Source organism: Notothenia rossii (assembly GCF_949606895.1).
Source record: "Notothenia rossii genome assembly, chromosome: 1".
In the NCBI taxonomy this organism is placed as follows: Eukaryota; Metazoa; Chordata; class Actinopteri; order Perciformes; family Nototheniidae; genus Notothenia; species Notothenia rossii.
The window spans coordinates 91,621,135-91,642,489 of record NC_136912.1 but is presented as its reverse complement, the minus strand read 5'-3'; the positions used below and the strand labels follow the sequence as shown (position 1 = coordinate 91,642,489).

General features: G+C 39.4%; 1 protein-coding gene across 3 annotated transcripts; it reads left to right on the top strand.

Annotated features, from left to right (window-relative positions):
• The first annotated feature begins 1,168 nt into the window (after window positions 1-1,168).
• On the top strand, window positions 1,169-20,306 carry matk (megakaryocyte-associated tyrosine kinase). Of its 3 annotated transcripts, none has more exons than XM_079683074.1 (14): window positions 1,169-1,243; window positions 1,735-1,984; window positions 2,216-2,254; window positions 2,785-2,898; window positions 2,995-3,110; window positions 4,984-5,098; window positions 9,712-9,805; window positions 9,885-9,950; window positions 10,219-10,318; window positions 12,407-12,491; window positions 14,009-14,082; window positions 14,752-14,950; window positions 15,555-15,641; window positions 18,401-20,306. In XM_079683074.1, the coding sequence occupies exons 3-14, from the start codon at window positions 2,228-2,230 to the stop codon at window positions 18,608-18,610; spliced, it is 1,287 nt and encodes a 428-aa protein (XP_079539200.1). In that variant the 5' UTR covers window positions 1,169-1,243; window positions 1,735-1,984; window positions 2,216-2,227; the 3' UTR covers window positions 18,611-20,306. The 3 variants fall into 3 exon arrangements, with proteins under 3 accessions (XP_079539200.1, XP_079539199.1, XP_079539198.1); XM_079683073.1 differs by having other exon boundaries at window positions 1,177-1,243; window positions 2,998-3,110; window positions 4,984-5,203; XM_079683072.1 differs by having other exon boundaries at window positions 1,177-1,243; window positions 4,984-5,203.
• Window positions 20,307-21,355: the final 1,049 nt, after the last annotated feature.

The window sequence follows — 21,355 nt, the reverse complement described above, 5'->3', positions numbered from 1 at the left end:
ACACACCTACACACTGTACCACACACACACACACACACACACACACACACACACACACACACACTGTACCACACACACACCTACTGCTCCTAAAGCATAATCAGGCTACAGCCGTTGTGTATTTTATTATGTGAAGCACTAAATGGTCTTAGAAAAATGTTGACTCTTTCTTTGTAGATATCTACTAAACTACAGCATACAAATACAGAAAGTAATGTAGGCCTGTTATACTGAGTGATATATATTTTACACACTGCTCTGTTTTCTGCACGGACCTCACAGCTGTTCTCACTGTAAACATCGCGTTGCGATGAAAGCAGTTACTAAAATAATATCCAAGGGATGCATGCAGAGCTGTCATTGGCTGAGATAAGTCCGGCCGTGCGTCATGCCTCCACCGTTCCCGGAAATGCATCCGTGGATGAGCCGTGGAGGATGCATCAGTGTCTCCTCGGTTAGAGCTCCTCCAGAGAGCCTCCTCGACGGTCGATGCTCGGTCCTCGAAGTGCATTTAGAGAAATGAGATGTCCTTCAAAATGGCCCGCTGAAATTAATTTCCGGGTCACTACCGGAGGACCGAGGAGTCGAGGAGTCGAAGAGGGAAAATTTGAGTATTGAGAAACCTCTACTTTCACTGTCCGGCTGAAAACAAACATTTTTCATCTCGGATCATCAGAGGCTTATGCGCAATTACTTCATACTGTCTAGTTCTCTTTTTCGTCCTGCATTTATTGTGCCCCCCTCAGAAAATAACTGGCCCCCCAGTGGCCCCCCCAGTCAAATTGGTCTAGAATCACCACTGATCCAAAGCGACTTACAATAAGTGCATTCGACCAAGAAGATACAAACTTGAAGAAAACAGAATCATATAAGTACATCAGGTTTCAAGAGCCAAAAAATGTCAAGTGCTACTCCACTGGCTTTAGATAAACCAGCCCTTTGTTAGTATATAAGTGCTTTGTTAGTAATTATATCGCTCGAAGTGGAGTCGAAAGAGATGAGTTTTCAGTCTGCGCCGGAAGGTGTGTAAGCTTTCTGCTGTCCTGATGTCAATGGGGAGCTCATTCCACCATTTTGGAGCCAGGATAGCAAACCCACGTGTTTTTGCTGATGGGAACTTGGGTCCCCCTCGCAGTGCGGGTGCAGCGAGCCGTTTGGCCGATGCAGAGCGGAGTGCACGTGCTGGGATGAATGGTTTAACCATGTCTTGGATGTACGAAGGGCCAGATCCATTCACAGCATGGTACACAAGTATGCCTACTACACTGCTATGTAGCTTGTGATTTTCACCAAGACATCAGTAAAGTTGTATCTTAACCTAAAATAATGAAGGATAATTGATGTGATATATTAAATTTTGTATTATTACCATGCGTCTTTAAAATAACTATCAAATAAATAAAGGAGAGATAATTGTTTTACTACAAGTGTCAGGAAACGAATGAGTGAAATACAGTTAGTTTCTCTCCAACACTGATTAATAAGAGAATAAATAAAATATAATAACAAAGAAGTTCACAACAGATGAACAACTCGGTAAAAGATATACAGACATAAGACAACATTAATACATATAATAAAACAATAATACATAAACAAGACAATATTTTAGCAAAAAAAACGCTAATCAAAAAAAATATACCGATATTTTTCAAGACAAATGGTAGAAACTTGTGATTTTACTTCTGAAGTGTGAATGTGAATACAAAATGATGCATTTGATACAATTCTCAGGGGGTTTTGGGAGCAGGAGTCACGAGTCAGTCATGGCCGTGGCGTCATGAAATATGAATCATCCTCCTCTGAAACATTGAGGAAGTGACAGACAAACATCAGCGGTGGAGCATGCTGAGTGTTGTGAGGGAAAGATCGGCTGTTATAATGGAGCCCTGTCACCGCTGACTGACACCGGGAGCCGGGGTTCTGCTGGTGTTTTCCGCAGGGTTTCTGCAGGAGTGTGTCCCCAGCTGCCACTGAGCTGCAGGTAATAAAACATTCATGCTGACATGAACCAGGCTGAACAAGCATTCTTTCAAATGTACTTTTTCAAATCCCTGCGAAAGGAACATTGTGCTGCATATCTGCTTATTGTGTTTCTGGATCCACATTGCCTTGGGGACTGCTTCTCCAAAGGACTCTATTTATTTATTTTAAGCTTTAATGGAATTTATTTGATGGTTTCTTATTAATTAGGGACATTTTCCCTCCTCGACAGGTGTGAATATTCATGCTTCCCTCCAGCCTCATGGCAAAGGTATGTGCTGTTATTTATTGGGGGAGACGTGGTGGGATAGCACACAGCTGATTCTTCTTCTTTTTTTTAAATATTATTTTAGATGTTTTATTCAATCCAGTGCAGGGTTCAAAATTGAATAACTCTTGAAAAACCTACATATGACTAGATTTTAGTTTCCCAATAATGTTGTTGTTTTTTATGATAAACCTTCAGTACTTGTAAAGTTAATTGTTGTTATTAAATGTAGTAGTTATTTGAAATAATAATAATAATAATAATAATAATGTATTTATTTATAGGTTTATTATCTGTATTATTATTATTATTATTAATCATATGAAACCTTTTTTAATTTGTTTTATTATTATTATTTAATACTTTTTCATATTAAAATTGTTTTTATTATACCTAAATTCAACCTTTTTATTGTATTATTATTATTATTATTTTATTATTATTATACTTTTTTATGTTTTAATTGTAATCCTTTAATTTAATGTATTTATTGTAATTTAATGTGTATTTATTATGTCCCTCTGCTCCTGTAGATGAGCTGGGCTGCTGGTACTCAGTGTGTGGCTAAGGGAGATCACAAGAAGCCAAAGCCTGAAGAGCTGTGTTACCACAAAGGGGACATCCTCACCATCATCCACACCAGCACGGTAATGCCTGCTTTAAAAGGAGCTGCACTCGTACAGATATATCATTTAGTATTTTTAAACGTTCCTTCATTTAACACCTCTGTTGCTCCTCCCCAGAAGAAGGGGTTCTACAGAGTCAGACACAACTCCAGCGGAGAGGAAGGACTCATCAACTCTACAAACGTCCGTGAGAGAGAAGCTCTGCGAGTCGACCCCGGACTCAGCTTCATGCCGTACGTCTCCGCTAAACACTATTTTAAATGTCATATGGAGTGTTGATTTATAGAGGGGCATTACAGGAGACATACCTCTTTAGATTCTGTCTTAAAAATCTAAGTGTCCTCCAAGTAATCGAGGCGTTTAAATGCTGCGGGAGTGATATTTGATGGATAATGGAAATATGGGTTCTTATATATATATTTAAAACTTTAGTTTTTAATAAGAATTATTCTGTTTTTATTTTCCATTATATGTTAATAATTTATGTATAATATTAAATTATTATTATAATGAATAATAACAATTTCATTTTTAATTTGTCTTATTATATTTTAAATCTTTTTAGTGTTATTGGGATTATTATTATTTTTAAATATATTAAATTGTGTATTATTATATTTATTTGATGTTATTATTATTATTATTATTATTGCACAACTTATTTCATTTTTATATTTTAATTATTATATCTATATTATTATTACTAGTATTATTAATATTATTTTATATAATTTATATCTATTTTATTATTATACTTTAAAGTTCTGACTGTGTGTTATCAGTAGGATGCAGCCTTGCTTACTCTGACAGTGAACAGCCGCAGTGTGTCTGTGGCTCTGATGCTCTTTAGCTTCTGCTTCAATAATTCAACATCTTGTGACCACACAGTGTGAGAACAATGTACAAACAAACACCATCTTCTCCCCACTTGAAAACTACTCACATGTTCTCACCTCCTGTCCGTCAGAAAAATATTGTCTAAAAACATATTAAGGAGTAATTCAGATGTTATGATTTTTCACTCACTAATTTAGTTTTACTTTTAACATTGTTTTTCAAAAGTTTTGTTTTGGTGAATTTGAAAGCCCAACATAAGCCAACTTTAGCTTAGCGGTGGTGATGTGAAGTCATGTGACAGTGATGGTGATGTGAAGTCATGTGACAGTGCTGTAGTTCCTTTAAAGCCCAACATAAGACACCTTTAGCTTAGGGGTGGTGACGTGAAGTCATGTGATCGTGCTTTAGCTTAGCGGTGGTGACATGAAGTCATGTGACCGTGCTGTAGTTCCTTTATAACCCAACATTAGCTGCCTTTAGCTTAGCGGTGGTGTTGTGAAGTTATGTGACCGTGCTGTAGTTCCTTTATAACCCAACATTAGCTGCCTTTAGCTTAGCGGTGGTGTTGTGAAGTTATGTGACCGTGCTGTAGTTCCTTTATAGCCCAACATTACCCGCCTTTAGCTTAGGGGTGGTGACGCGAAGTCATGTGACAGTGCTGTAGTTCCTTTATAGCCCAACATAAGACACCTTTAGCTTAGGGGTGGTGACGCGAAGTCATGTGACAGTGCTTTAGCTTAGCAGTGGTGACATGAAGTCATGTGACCGTGCTGTAGTTCCTTTATAGCCCAACATTAGCCGCCTTTAGCTTAGCGGTGGTGATGTGAAGTCATGTGACCGTGCTGTAGTTCCTTTATAGCCCAACATTAGCTGCCTTTAGCTTAGTGGTGGTGACGTGAAGTCATGTGACCGTGCTGTAGTTCCTTTATAGCCCAACATTAGCCGCCTTTAGGTTAGCGGTGGTGATGTGAAGTCATGTGACCGTGCTGTAGTTCCTTTATAGTCAAAGTTAGCTTCTTACTTAAAAAATGATAAAGTGGTGTAAATAGGTGGAGATTATCCTGCTAATCAAAACGCGTAATAATCATGAACGTTTGTTAGATTATTTTTTGCGATATTCAAAAATCAAATGGAGAAATCCCATTGAACCAGGGAGATGCTGCCTTCAGGGTCCACTACCGAAATACGTTATCATTGAACCACTCTGTCATCCTATTATGGTATTTTTCTCGTCCACACCTCATGCATTTGGTGTTTTTCTGTCTCTAGTTGGTTCCACGGGAAGATTTCGGGTCCAGAGGCGGTTTGTAAGCTGCAGCCTGCAGAGGACGGGCTGTTTCTGGTCCGAGAGTCCATCCGCCACCCAGGAGACTACGTCCTGTGTGTGAGTGTCTCCAGAGACGTTGTCCACTACCGTGTCATATACCAGGACAACAAGCTGACCATCGACAACACACAGTTCTTCTACAACCTCATCGACATGATCGAGGTAATTCTAGGGAAAAGTAAATAAAGCTGCAGCAAGCACACAATCCTTAAAGATATCATGCTAAAACTATACAAAACGAAAACTGGATATCCTTTTTAAGAAGCTGAATAAAACAATAAAAGGGTTAATTGGAATTAGCTAAATATACCAAATAATGAAAAAAGGTTATAAAATATACAAAATTCACAGCAAATAGTGTCTGAGAGTTGTTTTTTTAATTGGAACCAGTCGTGTGTTGCGTTTCCTTTCATACTTTCTCTATTTTTGTAATTGTTCAGAGAGCACAGGAAACCCCGAAGCACCGCTGAAATTCACTCTAAGATTCACACTTCTACCACAACTGGTGAACAGAAGACAGAAATAGATGTTTCTTCTTGATGCTCTGTTTAATAATTGAAGTATTTGTCAGCGTACTGACATGAGAGGTGGACAGTTTTTAGGTACATTTATTAGAGTGCTTCACTTTTATACTCACTACTACGATGCTTTGTATATTTTGAAGGCAAATACATACTTCACTTCATTTTTTGAGCTTTAGTTACTTTGCAGAAGCAGATTGATAAAACATTAATTGCAAGCTATTAAGAAGCAGATTGATAAAACATTAATTGCAAGCTATTAATGTTTCTGTTACACCTGAACATCAGCAGGAGAGGACTCTTTAAAGTAGAGACACTACATACTGATATACATCTGAACATCAGCAGGAGAGGACTCTTTAAAGCAGAGACACTACATACTGATATACACCTGAACATCAGCAGGAGAGGACTCTTTAAAGTAGAGACACTACATACTGATATACACCTGAACATCAGCAGGAGAGGACTCTTTAAAGTAGAGACACTACATACTGATATACACCTGAACATCAGCAGGAGAGGACTCTTTAAAGTGGAAACACTACATACTGATATACACCAGAACATCAGCAGGAGAGGACTCTTTAAAGTAGAGACACTACATACTGATATACACCTGAACATCAGCAGGAGAGGACTCTTTAAAGTAGAAACACTACATACTGATATACACCTGAACATCAGCAGGAGAGGACTCTTTAAAGTAGAAACACTACATACTGATATACACCAGAACATCAGCAGGAGAGGACTCTTTAAAGTAGAGACACTACATACTGATATACACCTGAACATCAGCAGGAGAGGACTCTTTAAAGTAGAGACACTACATACTGATATACACCTGAACATCAGCAGGAGAGGACTCTTTAAAGTAGAGACACTACATACTGATATACACCTGAACATCAGCAGGAGAGGACTCTTTAAAGTAGAGACACTACATACTGATATACACCTGAACATCAGCAGGAGAGAACTCTTTAAAGTAAAAACACTACATACTGATATACACCTGAACATCAGCAGGAGAGGACTCTTTAAAGTAGAAACACTACATACTGATATACACCTGAACATCAGCAGGAGAGGACTCTTTAAAGTAGAAACACTACATACTGATATACACCAGAACATCAGCAGGAGAGGACTCTTTAAAGTAGAGACACTACATACTGATATACACCTGAACATCAGCAGGAGAGGACTCTTTAAAGTAGAGACACTACATACTGATATACACCTGAACATCAGCAGGAGAGGACTCTTTAAAGTAGAGACACCACATACTGATATACACCTGAACATCAGCAGGAGAGGACTCTTTAAAGTAGAGACACTACATACTGATATACACCTCAACATCAGCAGGAGAGGACTCTTTAAAGTAAAAACACTACATACTGATATACACCTGAACATCAGCAGGAGAGGACTCTTTAAAGTAGAAACACTACATACTGATATACACCAGAACATCAGCAGGAGGGGACTCTTTAAAGTGGAAACACTACATACTGATATACACCTGAACATCAGCAGGAGAGGACTCTTTAAAGTAGAAACACTACATACTGATATACACCAGAAGATCAGCAGGAGGGGACTCTTTAAAGTAGAAACACTACATACTGATATACACCAGAACATCAGCAGGAGAGGACTCTTTAAAGTAGAGACACTACATACTGATATACACCTGAACATCAGCAGGAGAGGACTCTTTAAAGTAGAGATGCTACATACTGATATACACCTGAACATCAGCAGGAGAGGACTCTTTAAAGTAGAGACACTACATACTGATATACACCTGAACATCAGCAGGAGAGGACTCTTTAACTTAGATTTTGATGGAAGTACTTTTGTATTTCTACACTGAGTAGACTAAAACTAAAATATATGATTCTGATACTGCATAAGGTTTATAATGTATGGTAAATTATTGTTATTTTCCCTGGGTCTAAAGGAAATCATTTTGATATTGAGGTCGCAACAGAAGGTCATAAGGTTACTTTTATATTGTGATACTTAGACTGCTTACATGTTTAACCAATCATTGCAAGATGTTACATTTTTAAAGTAACCCTCCAATTCCTGTAAATTACTAATAAACCGAATGACGCATCAGAGCCTTGCTTTTTATCTTCAGCTGTCTGCTTGATTCAGTCCTAATATTCCTCCTCTGTATCCTGTAGCTCGCTGATAAGTCTGAAACACATTGACTGACCCCTGACAGAGAAACAGAGGAACCATAAAAGGGCTTTCTTGTCCTTGTTTCAGTGTGACACATGAAGGCTTTTACCACTGCTGTCAGACGATGGTGGTAAAGTGGGCGTCAAATTACCCTTAAAGTACCAACACTTTATGCAGTTTTATGTTCTTAAAAATCAATAATAGTACATATTATATCACTGGAGCATCAAAACTAAAATACTCATTGTGTCAGAATAATATGATGTATGTTTTTATATACATTTTATAGTTGGATTATACATCCATGCATTCATGTATGCATCTCATTAAGTTGTAATTTTAAGGACTTAATATGCTGATATCTTATTATATTGAATAACCATTAATTGAATTCTGTATAATGTATACTAGTCTGCAAAAGTAACATTTAAAAAAAGAGTTGAAAAAAAGACTTGACTCTGAGACGTACTGGAGTAGAAAGTAGTAAAAAACATAACAGAGAAATACTCAAATAAAGTACCTTAAAGGTGGGGTAGGGAACTTTGAAGAAACCACAGCCGGAAAAAATCTGCCACTTCCTTACAGAGCCCCTCCTCCAACACACACGAACGCGCACATGACCAATGAGGGCACGAGATAAGTTTGTGCACAGATGGAAGGCTGACAGGCAGGTAGGCCATCCAGTTACTTTAGCCGGGCCGGCTCAGATGATTGGTCGTGCTTTTTACAGTATTACAGCTTCCACAGATGACATTTTTTAATGGATTTTTTGTCAAAGCACTTCAGATATTCATTGCTATCGGGATGTTAAGAGCATTCCATGGAATATAACAAAAAGTGTATCTCGAGCCGGTTTCTCAAACTTACCTACCACACCTTTAAATTGTACATAAGTACAGTACCAGAAGTGGGAGTACCTAAGTACATTTACTAAATTACTGTACTTAATACAGTAATATTGAGGTACTTGTACTTCACTTGAGAATATCTATTTTCTGCTACTTTTCATTACATGTATTTAATACCTTTAGTTACTTTACAGATGTGGATGAATGATGTGAAATATAATCAAGTGTTAAATCAGACATTAGTTCCACCTGGAGTAAATCCACAAGCTACCCTGCAGTATACAAAGCCATTCAAACTAGCTGCACCTTTAGCAGCTTTGAGAACCCTTTAATGATCAATCATTATAAAACATATCATATATTATTCTGAAATTCTGGCCCTTCCTACATCCAGGACATGGTTAAACCGTACATCCCAGCATGTGCACTCCGCTCTGCATCAGCCAAACGGCTCGCTGCCCCCGCACTGCAAGGGGGACCCAAGTTCCCATCAGCAAAAACACGTGGGTTTGCTATCCTGGCTCCAAAATGGTGGAATGAGCTCCCCATTGAAATCAGGACAGCAGAAAGCTTGCACATCTTCCGGCGCAGACTGAAAACTCATCTCTTTCGACTCCACTTCGAGCGATAGAATTACTAACAAAGCACTTATATACTAACAAAGGGCTTATTTATCTAAAGCCAGTTGAGTAGCACTTGAAATGTTTGGCTCTATGACACCTGATGTACTTATATGTTTTCTTCAAGGTTGTATCTTCCTGGTCGAATGTACTTATTGTAAGTTGCTTTGGATACAAGCGTCAGCTAAATGTAATGTAATGAAATGAAATGTAATGAAATGAAATGTAATGAAATGTAATGTAATGAAATGGACCAATCTGCACAATGACTACTTTAACTATATTTTGATGCTAAGACTTTTGTACTTTTACTTGAGTAACATTCTGAATGCAGGAGTTTTACTTGTAACAGAGTATTTCTACACTCTAGGATCACAGTACTTGTTCCCCCTCTGTACAGTAAAAATTACAATTACAAATGACAGATATTGTACATTTATATTTAAAAACTCTCTGCTATAATACGGTTTCCATGTGTTCAGTTTTATTCAAGGAACAAAGGCTCGATCGCCACGACTCTCCGGAAGCCAAAACAAAAACACGGAACCAAGTCCGCTGAACTGGAGCTGTCCAAAAGTATGTTTGGTGTTTATTTATACAGATCAAATATAATTATTATAAACGCATGTGAAAGTGTGTACGTGTGTCTCTGCAGGCGGATGGCTGCTGGACATTACGAAGCTCAAACTGGGAGAAAATATTGGAGAAGGGGAGTTTGGAGGTGAGCATTCAATTTGAATTTTAAAAAGCATTTTGAACATTGAAGCATGGAAACATGTGTCACTACTAGAGCCTCTAAATACTTATATGAACCTGAAAATGAGAATATGACATTGAATAGTCATGTTTTGTAATTTTGCATCTATTTTTATTTATATATCATTTGTATTATCTGTAAGTACATTCTCCATTTAGAGACATTAAAGCCCATCCTTGTGTGTCAGTGTCAGTGTCAGTGCAGATGTTGATGCTGTGTGTTTTCCCTGCAGCTGTGTATGAAGGAGAGTATTTGGGTCAGCAGGTGGCGGTAAAGACCATCAAATGTGACGTGACGGCTCAGGCCTTCCTGCAGGAAACCACCGTCATGACGTGAGTCTGAAGAGGTTTTAATCAGCGATGGAAGAAGTACTCAGATCTGGTACTTGAGTAAAAGTAAAAGTACTCAGATCTTTTACTTGAGTAAAAGTAAAAGTACTCGGATCTTGTACTTGAGTAAAAGTAGAAGTACTCAGATCTTGTACTTGAGTAAAAGTAGAAGTAGGCCTACTCAGATGTTGTAGCATACTTGAGTAAAAGTAGAAGTACTCAGATCTTGTACTTGAGTAAAAGTAGAAGTACCCAGATCTTGTACTTGAGTAAAAGTAGAATTACTCAGATCTTGTACTTGAGTAAAAGCAGAATTACTCAGATCTTGTACTTGAGTAAAAGTAGAAGTACTCAGATCTTGTGTAAAAGTAGAATACTCAGATCTTGTACTTGAGTAAAAGTAGAATACTCAGATCTTGTACTTGAGTAAAAGTAGAAGTACTCAGATCTTGTGTAAAAGTAGAATACTCAGATCTTGTACTTGAGTAAAAGTAGAATACTCAGATCTTGTACTTGAGTAAAAGTAGAAGTACTCAGATCTGGTACTTGAGTAAAAGTAGAAGTACCCAGATCTTGTACTTGAGTAAAAGTAGAATTACTCAGATCTTGTACTTGAGTAAAAGCAGAATTACTCAGATCTTGTACTTGAGTAAAAGTAGAAATACTCAGATCTTGTGTAAAAGTAGAATACTCAGATCTTGTACTTGAGTAAAAGTAGAATACTCAGATCTTATACTTGAGTAAAAGTAGAAGTACCATAGTGTAAGAATACTCTTTTAAAAGTAAAAGTCTGATTTAAGAGTTGATTACATTTCACATCATTAATCAAGATCTGCAAAGTAACTAGAGGTATTACTGTAAATACATGTAGTGGAGTAAAAGCACACCATTTACCTCTGAATTGTAGCGGAGTATAACATGAAAATACTCAAGTAAACTTATTAAAACGTTTTTATAACACTTTGACTTCCATTTTTTATTTTACAAGTACAATACTTAAAGTGGACCTATCATGCTATATTTGAAAAATATATAGGGCCATACCAAAACATGTCTGTGAAGTGTTCTTTTCAAAATAACAAACAGATCATGCATTTTAGCCATGCCTAAATTCGCTCTATTTGCTCTTTTCCAGCCTTGTTTTTACAAGGGCTGATTCTGTGATGTAGCTTTAATGCAAATGAGCTACAGCTGACCACGCCCCCCTGCAGAAGAGGGGGGCGTGGTCAAAGATCAGCTGCTAGGCTCTCAGAAGAGGGGGAGGAAAAGAGAGGCTCCGTCCTCCGTGTATTATTCTTATATGATTATATAGAGTCATTATTCATTTGTTTTAAAGCTCAATCAATAACAAAGAAGACGTTTGGCCGGCACTTTTCTAATTTTGTCCGGAAGATTTAAACTTTAACGGACATGTTGACCGGCGGAAAAAAATCGAACTGAAACTCTGCCGCACGGTCCCCTCGTCCCTTGGAAGAGGCGGAGAGGTGGGTGTTTGTCATCTGCTGGTGGACTACCGGAGAGAATTACAGTGCAGGGAGGGAGAAAAAGAGCCAGAGCGTCCACAGCGGAGAATAAACAGAAGGGCAACAATGGCAACCATGCGCGGGAAGTCTTCTTCGCTGCTTTTGTGGCAGACTACAGCGCCACTTACAGGCCTGGCATATGTACTACAGCGTCTCCAACGCTTTCGAGCGGCAGTGGCCGTGGCCCAACCCCTCATTTCCCTGATAGGTGGAGAGTTGCCCATATAGGCAGAGCACCCCTTTTCTGACGTCAGAAAAATTCAAATAATAATCAGATCCGTTGCAGCCCCGTTTTTAGAGATTTGGGTATGGAGGGTATTGTGTTTTCTGACACTTGGTGAGTTCCCTAACACACCGGGGACACATATTCATGTATAAAAGACGTACAAAAGTGCATTTTGCACTATAGGTCCCCTTTAAGGAAATGTAATTCCATCCACTGCATATTGTGAATAAACCAGATTTCACTGAGTTTGCTTGATATAGAGGAAAAAAAAGTGTTATATGTGTTGAAATTAAGTGACATTTAAACTGTGTTTTTATTGTAAATATTGATTCACTCCTCCAGGAAGCTGCAGCATAAGAACCTGGTGCGCCTGTTGGGGGTGATGCTCCACAAAGGACTTCACATCGTCACAGAGCTCATGACTAAGGTCAGTGAATGCATCATTTATCAGCGGTACTTAAAATAAAAACAGATTATAATAACTACAAGTAACAAAAAACAGGTAAAAAGTGAATGAGTTTTGAAACCTTCATACAACCCACAATGAAGCAGGAAATACAATCTCCGTTAAAAGGCTGAAGGCCTACTAGAAAAAAACTGCATTTCCCATGAGCGCCAGCAGGGAGAATATATGCCTGTCGGTCATAATGCTCACAATCACTAAGTTTTGTTTGTTGCTAGCTTTCCACTGCAAATGCAGCTAACGTTAGCTCAATTCAACTAGCATAAGCTAAAGTATAAGCTATGTTTTAACGACTATCATAAATTCATATTTTAGTGTTAAATTGATCTACGAGGAAGTGAGACAATTAAGGATAATTTCGGAATTATTTAATAAAAAACTAAATCTATATATTGAACAAAACCTGACTCACCATGAACACATCTTTTATTTTACTACAAATGTACAACCAGTCAGATAAAAAAAGATATTGGTGGTTTATTAATTTACAAACGTTGTTTTTCTTTCTGAATTTTAGAGTAAACATGAATGATAGACAATAAATGATGGAACATACATTCCAAACAAGGTCTTAAAATGGTCTTGGGATGGAATTAGCTTGAAAGGTGTAAACAGGTTTGGGTGATGACAATCCAAAGATTAGTTTAAGTCAGTTTTCTCCAATGGGACGCAATGACATTAACCCTAACCTCTACCCCTGACAGCCGCTGTGACCCGCCGCTGACTCGCAGCTTTAACGAGTCAGAATTGGTCTTCCTCTCCTCTTAATGGTATTAAAACCAAATCCAGGAGCTCGTTGTAGCTGTAGGATTCACATAAGGTCACATCTGACATTAAGTGGCATTTTACAGCACTGAATAACTTGTTTAGCCCGGCTTAAGATGTTTGCAAACCATAAGATATCCCATTTGTACTATTTAAAAGATTCTAGGCTTTATTGTTGAGTGTGTCTGTTAGCATAAAATAACAGACATCTGGAATGTTCAAGTTGACCAAAGTTGACTGTACAGCTCTCATCATGCCCAGACTTGTAGTGATTTTCACCTCTTTTAATACTTTTTGCCTCGTTCTGAAAGAAAGAAGTGAAATGTGCCAGCGTGACGGCCGTCTTGGTGTGTGGTGCGAGGGTGGAGATGTAGTTCATAGCGGTTTCACACAAAAAAAAGTGTTACTTCACAGTTTTACGACACATTTTTATTTATTTTACTTGCAAAATTAACTTTTAAATTGATAAACATTATATGTGTAATTTGTGGCACAATTCAAACGGGATCGAAAGATAATCTTTCTCTCTCCATTGACTTCAATACATGATTTTTCCGAAATAAGGTCCCATGGTGGTCACCGGAAAGGGAGGGACTTCGTTTCTCTATTACTCCCAGTCATGCCGGAATAAATGCAAGAATATTTATGAAAACACTAACTGAGAATGTATTTTATAGAGTCTTATGAAAGTAATATACTGTGTGTTTGTGTTACAGGGGAACCTTGTGAACTTCCTGAGGACTCGAGGACGATCGGTGGTGAACTCAGTTCAGCTGCTGCACTTCGCTCTGTGAGTTCAGACCTAAATAAATCAAATAACCATAATGAACTTTGTGTGCTTTCCTGTCAAAACAGAACACTTTAATATAAATAATAACATGGTAAAAAGAAAATTAGAAAGTATGAAATAAAAATACATTACAAACAATTTAAATTAAATTAAATATGATTTTAAAAAACAAACTTTAATTGTTTTACCTGACCTTGAAAGTATTTACCTAAGATAAAATGAAATGAAATAAGAGTATAACACAGGATAGGAGAGATAAGATAGCATAAGATAATAAAAGATAACATCAAATAAGATAACATAAAGTAATATAGCATTCGATAAGATATGCTAAAATAACATGAAATACAATAAAAAAGATTTAAAAAATTGGATAAGAGTTAAACACAGGATAGGACCAGCAGGGTTGCACACAAGAATAAATAAGATTTATTTTTTTTACATATTGAAAACATCTATAAGTATGTCTGTGTGAAAAATACTGTGTTTATCTGTTGATGTACTATTACACACTATTTGTGTGTGTGTGTGTGTGTGTGTGTGTGTGTGTGTGTGTGTGTGTGTGTGTGTGTGTGTGTGTGTGTGTGTGTGTGTGTGTGTGTGTGTGTGTGTGTGTGTGTGTGTGTGTGTGTTGTGTGTGTGTGTGTGTGTTTGCTTGTGTGTGTACAGGGATGTGTGTGAGGGGATGGAGTACCTGGAGTCCAAGAAGTTGATCCACAGAGATTTGGCGGCTCGTAACGTCCTGGTTTCTGATGACAGCGTGGCTAAAGTCAGCGACTTCGGGCTGACGAAGGTGGTCTCCAAGGCCAAGTCCGATAACGCCAAACTTCCCGTCAAATGGACGGCGCCCGAGGCTCTGAAGAAAGAGGTTGGTGTGAAACAACGCCACGTAATAAAAAAAAAAGAAGGGAACAGCAGAGAAGACAGGCAGGAAGTAAACACTAAAGGGAACAGCAGAAGAAGACAGGCAGGAAGTAAACACTAAAGGGAACAGCAGAGAAGACAGACAGGAAGTAAACACTAAAGGGAACAGCAGAAGAAGACAGACAGGAAGTAAACACTAAAGGGAACAGCAGAGAAGACAAACAGGAAGTAAACACTAAAGGGAACAGCAGCAGTAGACAGACAGGAAATAAACACTAAAGGGAACAGCAGAGAAGACAGACAGGAAGTAAACACTGAAGGGAACAGCAGAGAAGACAGGCAGGAAGTAAACACTAAAGGGAACAGCAGAAGAAGACAGGCAGGAAGTAAACACTAAAGGGAACAGCAGAAGAAGACAGACAGGAAGTAAACACTAAAGGGAACAGCAGAAGAAGACAGGCAGGAAGTAAACACTAAAGGGTACAGCAGCAGAAGACAGACAGGAAGTAAACACTAAAGGGAACAGCAGCAGAAGACAGACAGGAAGTAAACACTGAAGGGAACAGCAGATGTTTTTATACGTTAACATTTTTTCTCCCATCCTGCAGAAATTCTCAACAAAGTCGGATGTATGGAGCTACGGCGTTCTCCTGTGGGAGATCTTCTCCTATGGTCGGCAACCTTATCCTAAGATGGTATGTGTGTGTGTTTGTGTGTTGTGTACAGTGTTGATTTAATGAATTCACATATTTAAAAAGTAGTTTAACTACATGCACGTACATGACATGTCACTTGTTAGACGGTTTTATCCAAAGCGACGTACATACTCGATACTGTGGGCAAACCCCACAGGAGCAATTTGGGGTGAAGTGTCTCAGGGACACAACGACATGCTGACTGCAGTGGGGTTTGAACCTCAACGCACAACCCACTGCACCACACGCCTCCCGGTCGTACAGGGTCTTGCAACAGTACATGGTTTACTTGAAGATATACCTTTGTTTTCTTACTATCATTATAATTATAATTTATTTTTTCCTTACTCCTGGTGGATTCTCTATAGTAGTTTCAATATGTATCATTGCTCATTGTAGTGACTGTGTGTGCATATGAAAAGAAACACTTTGAATCTATGACGAAAACATCTTCCCTGACTTTCCAAACTTAACTCTTCTACCAAGTCATGTTGAGGTTCATGATCTGTGTGTCAGTGGAAAGCTTCCAGACCTTGGTCACCTGGATTGACTGTGTCTGAGCAGGAGAGTACGTCAGTGCAGCTTTAATGCACATTCTAATGCGACGACGTGTAGAAATAATCTTTTTGTTCTTACTAATCTGCTCTTTAAACTATGGAGAGAGAGCTTCTTAACTGTGTCCTACATGTGCGCAGAGGTTGACGTCACATTTAACCAGGCTTGAGGAGTAATAGATTACATGTAACAGGATACAGAAAGAAGTAGGGCCCTTAAAAAGGAGAAATTGCTCACAAATTGCTCACAATTGCAAACTTGGGGATTACGATGTTAGTAATCAGGTTACTTTAATATTGTGATACACAGATTAGGAAACTGATTACATTTGCAGGTAACTAATTGTAACTTCCTAACTGTGCATCATAAAATAAATCAGAGATGGAACTACTTAAACAGAGACGAGTTCCTCACATTGGCTGCTCAGGTAATCCTCAGGTGAGCGGATCAGGCTGGGCGACTTAGCGTCTCTCTTCCTCTTTACGTCAGGCGGTGTGCTTTTAAATGCACATGATTAGCTCCTAATTACAGACCAATGCTAGCAGACATTCAGGTTGATTCATGTGGGTCAAGTTCATCTCAGTCATTAAACTCTACGCCTGGTAATTTGTGTGTGTGTGTGTGTGTGTGTGTGTGTGTGTGTGTGTGTGTGTGTGTGTGTGTGTGTGTGTGTGTGTGTGTGTGTGTGTGTGTGTGTGTGTGTGTGTGTGTGTGTGTGTGTGTGTGTGTGTGTGTGTGTGTGTGTGTGTGTGTGTGTGTGTGTGTGTGTGTGTGTGTGTGTGTGTGTGTGTGTGTCAAAAATGGTCAGAGGTGGAAGAAATTACTCAGATCTTGTACTTTGAGTATAAGTACAAAATACCAATGTTTAAGAAACTTCCTAGAGGGAACACAGGGATTTTAGCCTTTGCAGACCATTTACATGCACACAAACCTATGGAACAAACTAAAGGAGAGGGAACACCAGAGAAAACAGAATAGGGCCCCTTTAAAAAAGCCTGCTGCGGAGGACCTTAGTAAAATGTCCTAACATTAAAGGTCCCCTATTGTACTGTTTTTCATTAATATATTATAGATTCAGATATACACAGAACATGTCTCTGAAGTGTTTGGCTCCAAACACCAAACAGATCATTGCAGCATTACCCATAATCCCCTCTGTTTCAGCCCTGTTTCAAAAGTGCTGATTCTCTGTCTGTTACTTTAGATGAAAATAAGGAGCCACTCCCCACGCCCCTCTGAGAGATATTTGGTTAAAAAGAACACAGAGACGAAATGGGTTGTATCCGCTACAGTTCTCTATCGTATAGCCCGTTCGCTCACACGAGGCCGTAACGGAACCGTGGAAACGGAGCCCTCAAACGATAAAGGCTCCCAAGGTGGGTAGATCTGTGGTCGGAACGCTTTGGGCGGCCAAAAATATCAGAAAAATGTCCTGATAACTATGAAGCCATAGCCCCGCCTCTCCCCACCTCTGCTGCTCACCCCCGCGTCACCCGCGCCATTGCTGATGTGTTTCGCCAACAACAACAACAACAATGGTGGATCACAGGGTTGCTTTCGTGCTCCAGACGCTACTGACCATGCTTCAGATGTTAGTGCAAAATCTACATCTCCTCTACCACAACCATCAGCAACAAGTGGACATGGAGAACTACATGAACTACATGTTGCTAAATCCACTGCGGAGAATAAACAGAAGGGCAACCATGGCAACCATGCTCGGTGTATTTTTTGGCGGAAGTACAGCGCCACTTACAGGCCCGACATATGTACTACAGCGTCTCCATCGGGTCGAGCGGTCTCGTGTGGGCGGACACGTTTCTTGAGCCGATTCCTTGTGGACGGAAGACTTTTTTGATATCGATATCGGTTCGTCTCCGTGTAAACATGGCCTAAGAGGAGATTCAGGTGATAAGGTAGGGGGGGGGGGGGGGGGGTTACCTTGGTTGGTGATTGGCTAACGGTTACACAAGCCAAAAAAAATCGTTGTGACATCATAAAGTGGCCAAAATCTGATCAGCTCATCTTCAGACAGGTTTTTATATAAATGGATCAGGACAAAAAGAGAGAGAATCTTTTTTCCTGAAGCTTTCAGAATCTCTTTACACAGAGGGGCCACATGTTGATGTAGAAGAGACATGAAGAAGTGGATTTTGCATAATATGTGACCTTTATTAATACCCTCCTCTCTCTGGTCCCTGCAGTCTCTGAAGGAGGTGAAGGAGACGGTGGAGGGAGGATATCGCATGGAGGCTCCGGAGGACTGCCCCCCCGCCCTGTACTCCCTGATGAGGCTGTGCTGGGAGCAGGAGCCCCGCAGGAGGCCGGCCTTCAACAAACTGAGGGAGAAACTGGAGAGGGAGGCAGGGCAACACAGCAGGGGGGAGGGGGGCTCCTCTGCATCTGGATCCTGATGTTGAACTCACAATGAGAGGGAATACAGGCGTCTGATGGAGCGGTACACACACACACTGCTGCTGTTGTGTGCTGGAGAAACATCTGGATTCTATCGGACGCAACAAGACAATGTAGCGCCGAATACTAAACTCTGCTTTACTGTGGGGTTAATAAAAGCCAAAAGGTATTTAATGAAGCGATGTCTGAAAAAGATTAAACATATGTGTCTGGGGAAAAAAAAGTTGATCCTGGATTTAATCCCAGATCATCCAAATCTTCTTACATCCCGGCATTAACGCTCAACAATACGAGACGGATTCAGGGCTTAATATGGAAAATATTTAATGTTATTGCTGATTTACTGTGAGAAAATAATTGTATTGGTATTCTAAAAAGACAACAGCTTTTGCAGAGAAGATCCAGAGGTTTTGATTTACAGACACTCTGCAGGATTTTAATTAATCCCTGCTTGTATTACTGAACAGGCCTCAGCGCCTTCAACAGCACAATGTCACTCAAAGAGACAAGCACCGATCAGGAAGAGACTTAAAATGACTGCAGGGAGCCGCAAAATAACTACAAAGACGTGAACAACAAACGTTGGATATGAAAAGGCCACGCAAAGTCTTAAACTGACTAAGATATGCAATATTACCACAATGACACACAATAGGACCACAACGAGACACAAAATGACTATAAAGAGAGATTATATTATCCGAGAGAACAGAAAATGGCAAGAAACGCAAAAACGTCTCCAAAAGGACCGTGAAGAGACACGAAATGACTTGAAAGAATCACAAAGACACTTCAAAAGACCTACAAAGACTATGACACGCAAAATAACCACAGGGACATAGAAAAAGACTGCAGAGAGATCCAAAATGACCTCAAAGAGACACAACAGGACAAAAAAAAGGAAAAAACCGCCCACAAAGACACACAAAAAGATGAAAAAGATAACCACCATGACCTTCAGCTGATTTGTTAACCTGAGATTCAATTTTGACTTTTGACTTTTGCAGATGTGTTTATTTGTACACCACATCTTACTGTTATTGTCACACTGCACCGGTCAGCAGACCTTGATTCAATGCATCTAAATGTAATTTATTTTTATAAGAATAAATCTGCCTCTTATTGGGGTTTTCAGATTACCACAGGGACTTTGGGTTATCCAGGGATTTTTTTTAATGCAGGTACTGAATGTTTTATTCTTAATCTTTGAAATGCACATGATTATTTTACACACACAGTTATATAATGTATTTATGAATGTTTCACCTTATGAGTAGTCGGCTGTTTTTTTTATAGAAATACAATGAAATGTTGGTCTTTCTACACGACATGAAGCCTCGGTTGTTGTCACGTCAGAAGTGAAATTAAAGATGTTTTTTGTACTAAGCCTGGTATTTGTCCCGGGAGACGGACCCCCGAATGAATGGCTGATCCTCCTAAATCTGCTTGCAGTTTCCATCTAATGGGATGAGCAGCAATTTCCCCTCTTTAAAATGTTTACAAAAAACAATAATAATGAAAGATTTTAAGGATTTTATTCCTGAATACCACTGGTTATTTTCCAGCTTTTTATAGCCCTGATGCAGGAAAACATTCACCAATGCTGGCCCTTCATGAAGACAGCAGTTAAAACAAAGCTTAAAAAAATGGCTTCAAGAATAAGAAAACACTGTATAAAAACATTTATAAAACATATTTATCACGTGTTATAAGCTCTCTCTGGATACAGTTTATCAGTAGTTCTTGTTGTTGAACAGGGCTCACTTCAGGTGAAGGACCCTGATCAGCTGGTTGGATTAGGCAGCGGGTCACTGTGAGGGGGGTGAGATCTCTGAGACATACGGTGTCCGCTCATCCCTGGAGAGCTGCTTTCCTCAGGAACACCGGCCTGTCAGAAGAAACATCCTCACCCTGATCTGTAGCTCTCACCTGATCGCACCCCTCTGGCCCTCATGGCTATTGGTAATTACAGTCTGCATAAAGTAAACACGAAACACAGCCAACGATAACAGCTAGGGTTAGCAGGAGGCTTCAAACCGTAGAGCACTTTTCACATGCAAACTCTAACACAAAGAGCTTCACAAACCAAAAACATATGAAGCCATTGTTTAATGTTAAAGCTGCAAACTTCATTTTGGAGGCCGATTTTGTACTTTTTACATTTATTTAACAGATTTATTCAACAGTTACTTTATAAATTCGGATTTTGACAGACAATACTTAGGATAGAATATGATTATTTACACGGCCGGTTTTTGGCCTAGGCGACAGGCGGTCGCCGAGGGCGCCAGATCTGGGCGGCGCGCTGCGCTGGAGAGAAAAAAACATTTTTGACCGTTGGTGCTCATCCTAATTTTCGGCCTTGATGTAATAAAATTCATAATTAAGTAAATCTAAAACCCTTTTCACCCCGGTTACACTTTTCATTTGTCCTGTACGATGGGCGCTGTAAGTGATGAAAGTGGGGGATGTTGGCTTATCAGGCGCCCGCAGCTCACAGCCAAAGTGCGAGTGAGCGTGGGAGCGAGCGAGGGAGAGAGAGAGGGCGCACCGGTGCTGTTGTTATTAGCATCTGGTGCTAGCTGCGCTAACGGATATAAGAAGAAGATGTTTCTACAACGAGGCTGGAGGAGAGTCCTCTCCTGTTAGACTGAGAGGCTTTGTGTTTTGATAATTCACTTTAGTCTAAGTTATCTCAGTGGGTCTCAAACGGTTTGATCACAATTTATGTAAACAAATATTTC

Coding starts and splice junctions, on each gene's coding strand:
- matk (XM_079683072.1), top strand. CDS start 2,228: ATGCTTCCCTCCAGCCTCATGGCAAAG. Junction 12,492..14,008: donor TCACAGAGCTCATGACTAAG/GTCAGTGAATGC, acceptor TTTGTGTTACAG/GGGAACCTTGTGAACTTCCT. Junction 15,642..18,400: donor GGCAACCTTATCCTAAGATG/GTATGTGTGTGT, acceptor TGGTCCCTGCAG/TCTCTGAAGGAGGTGAAGGA.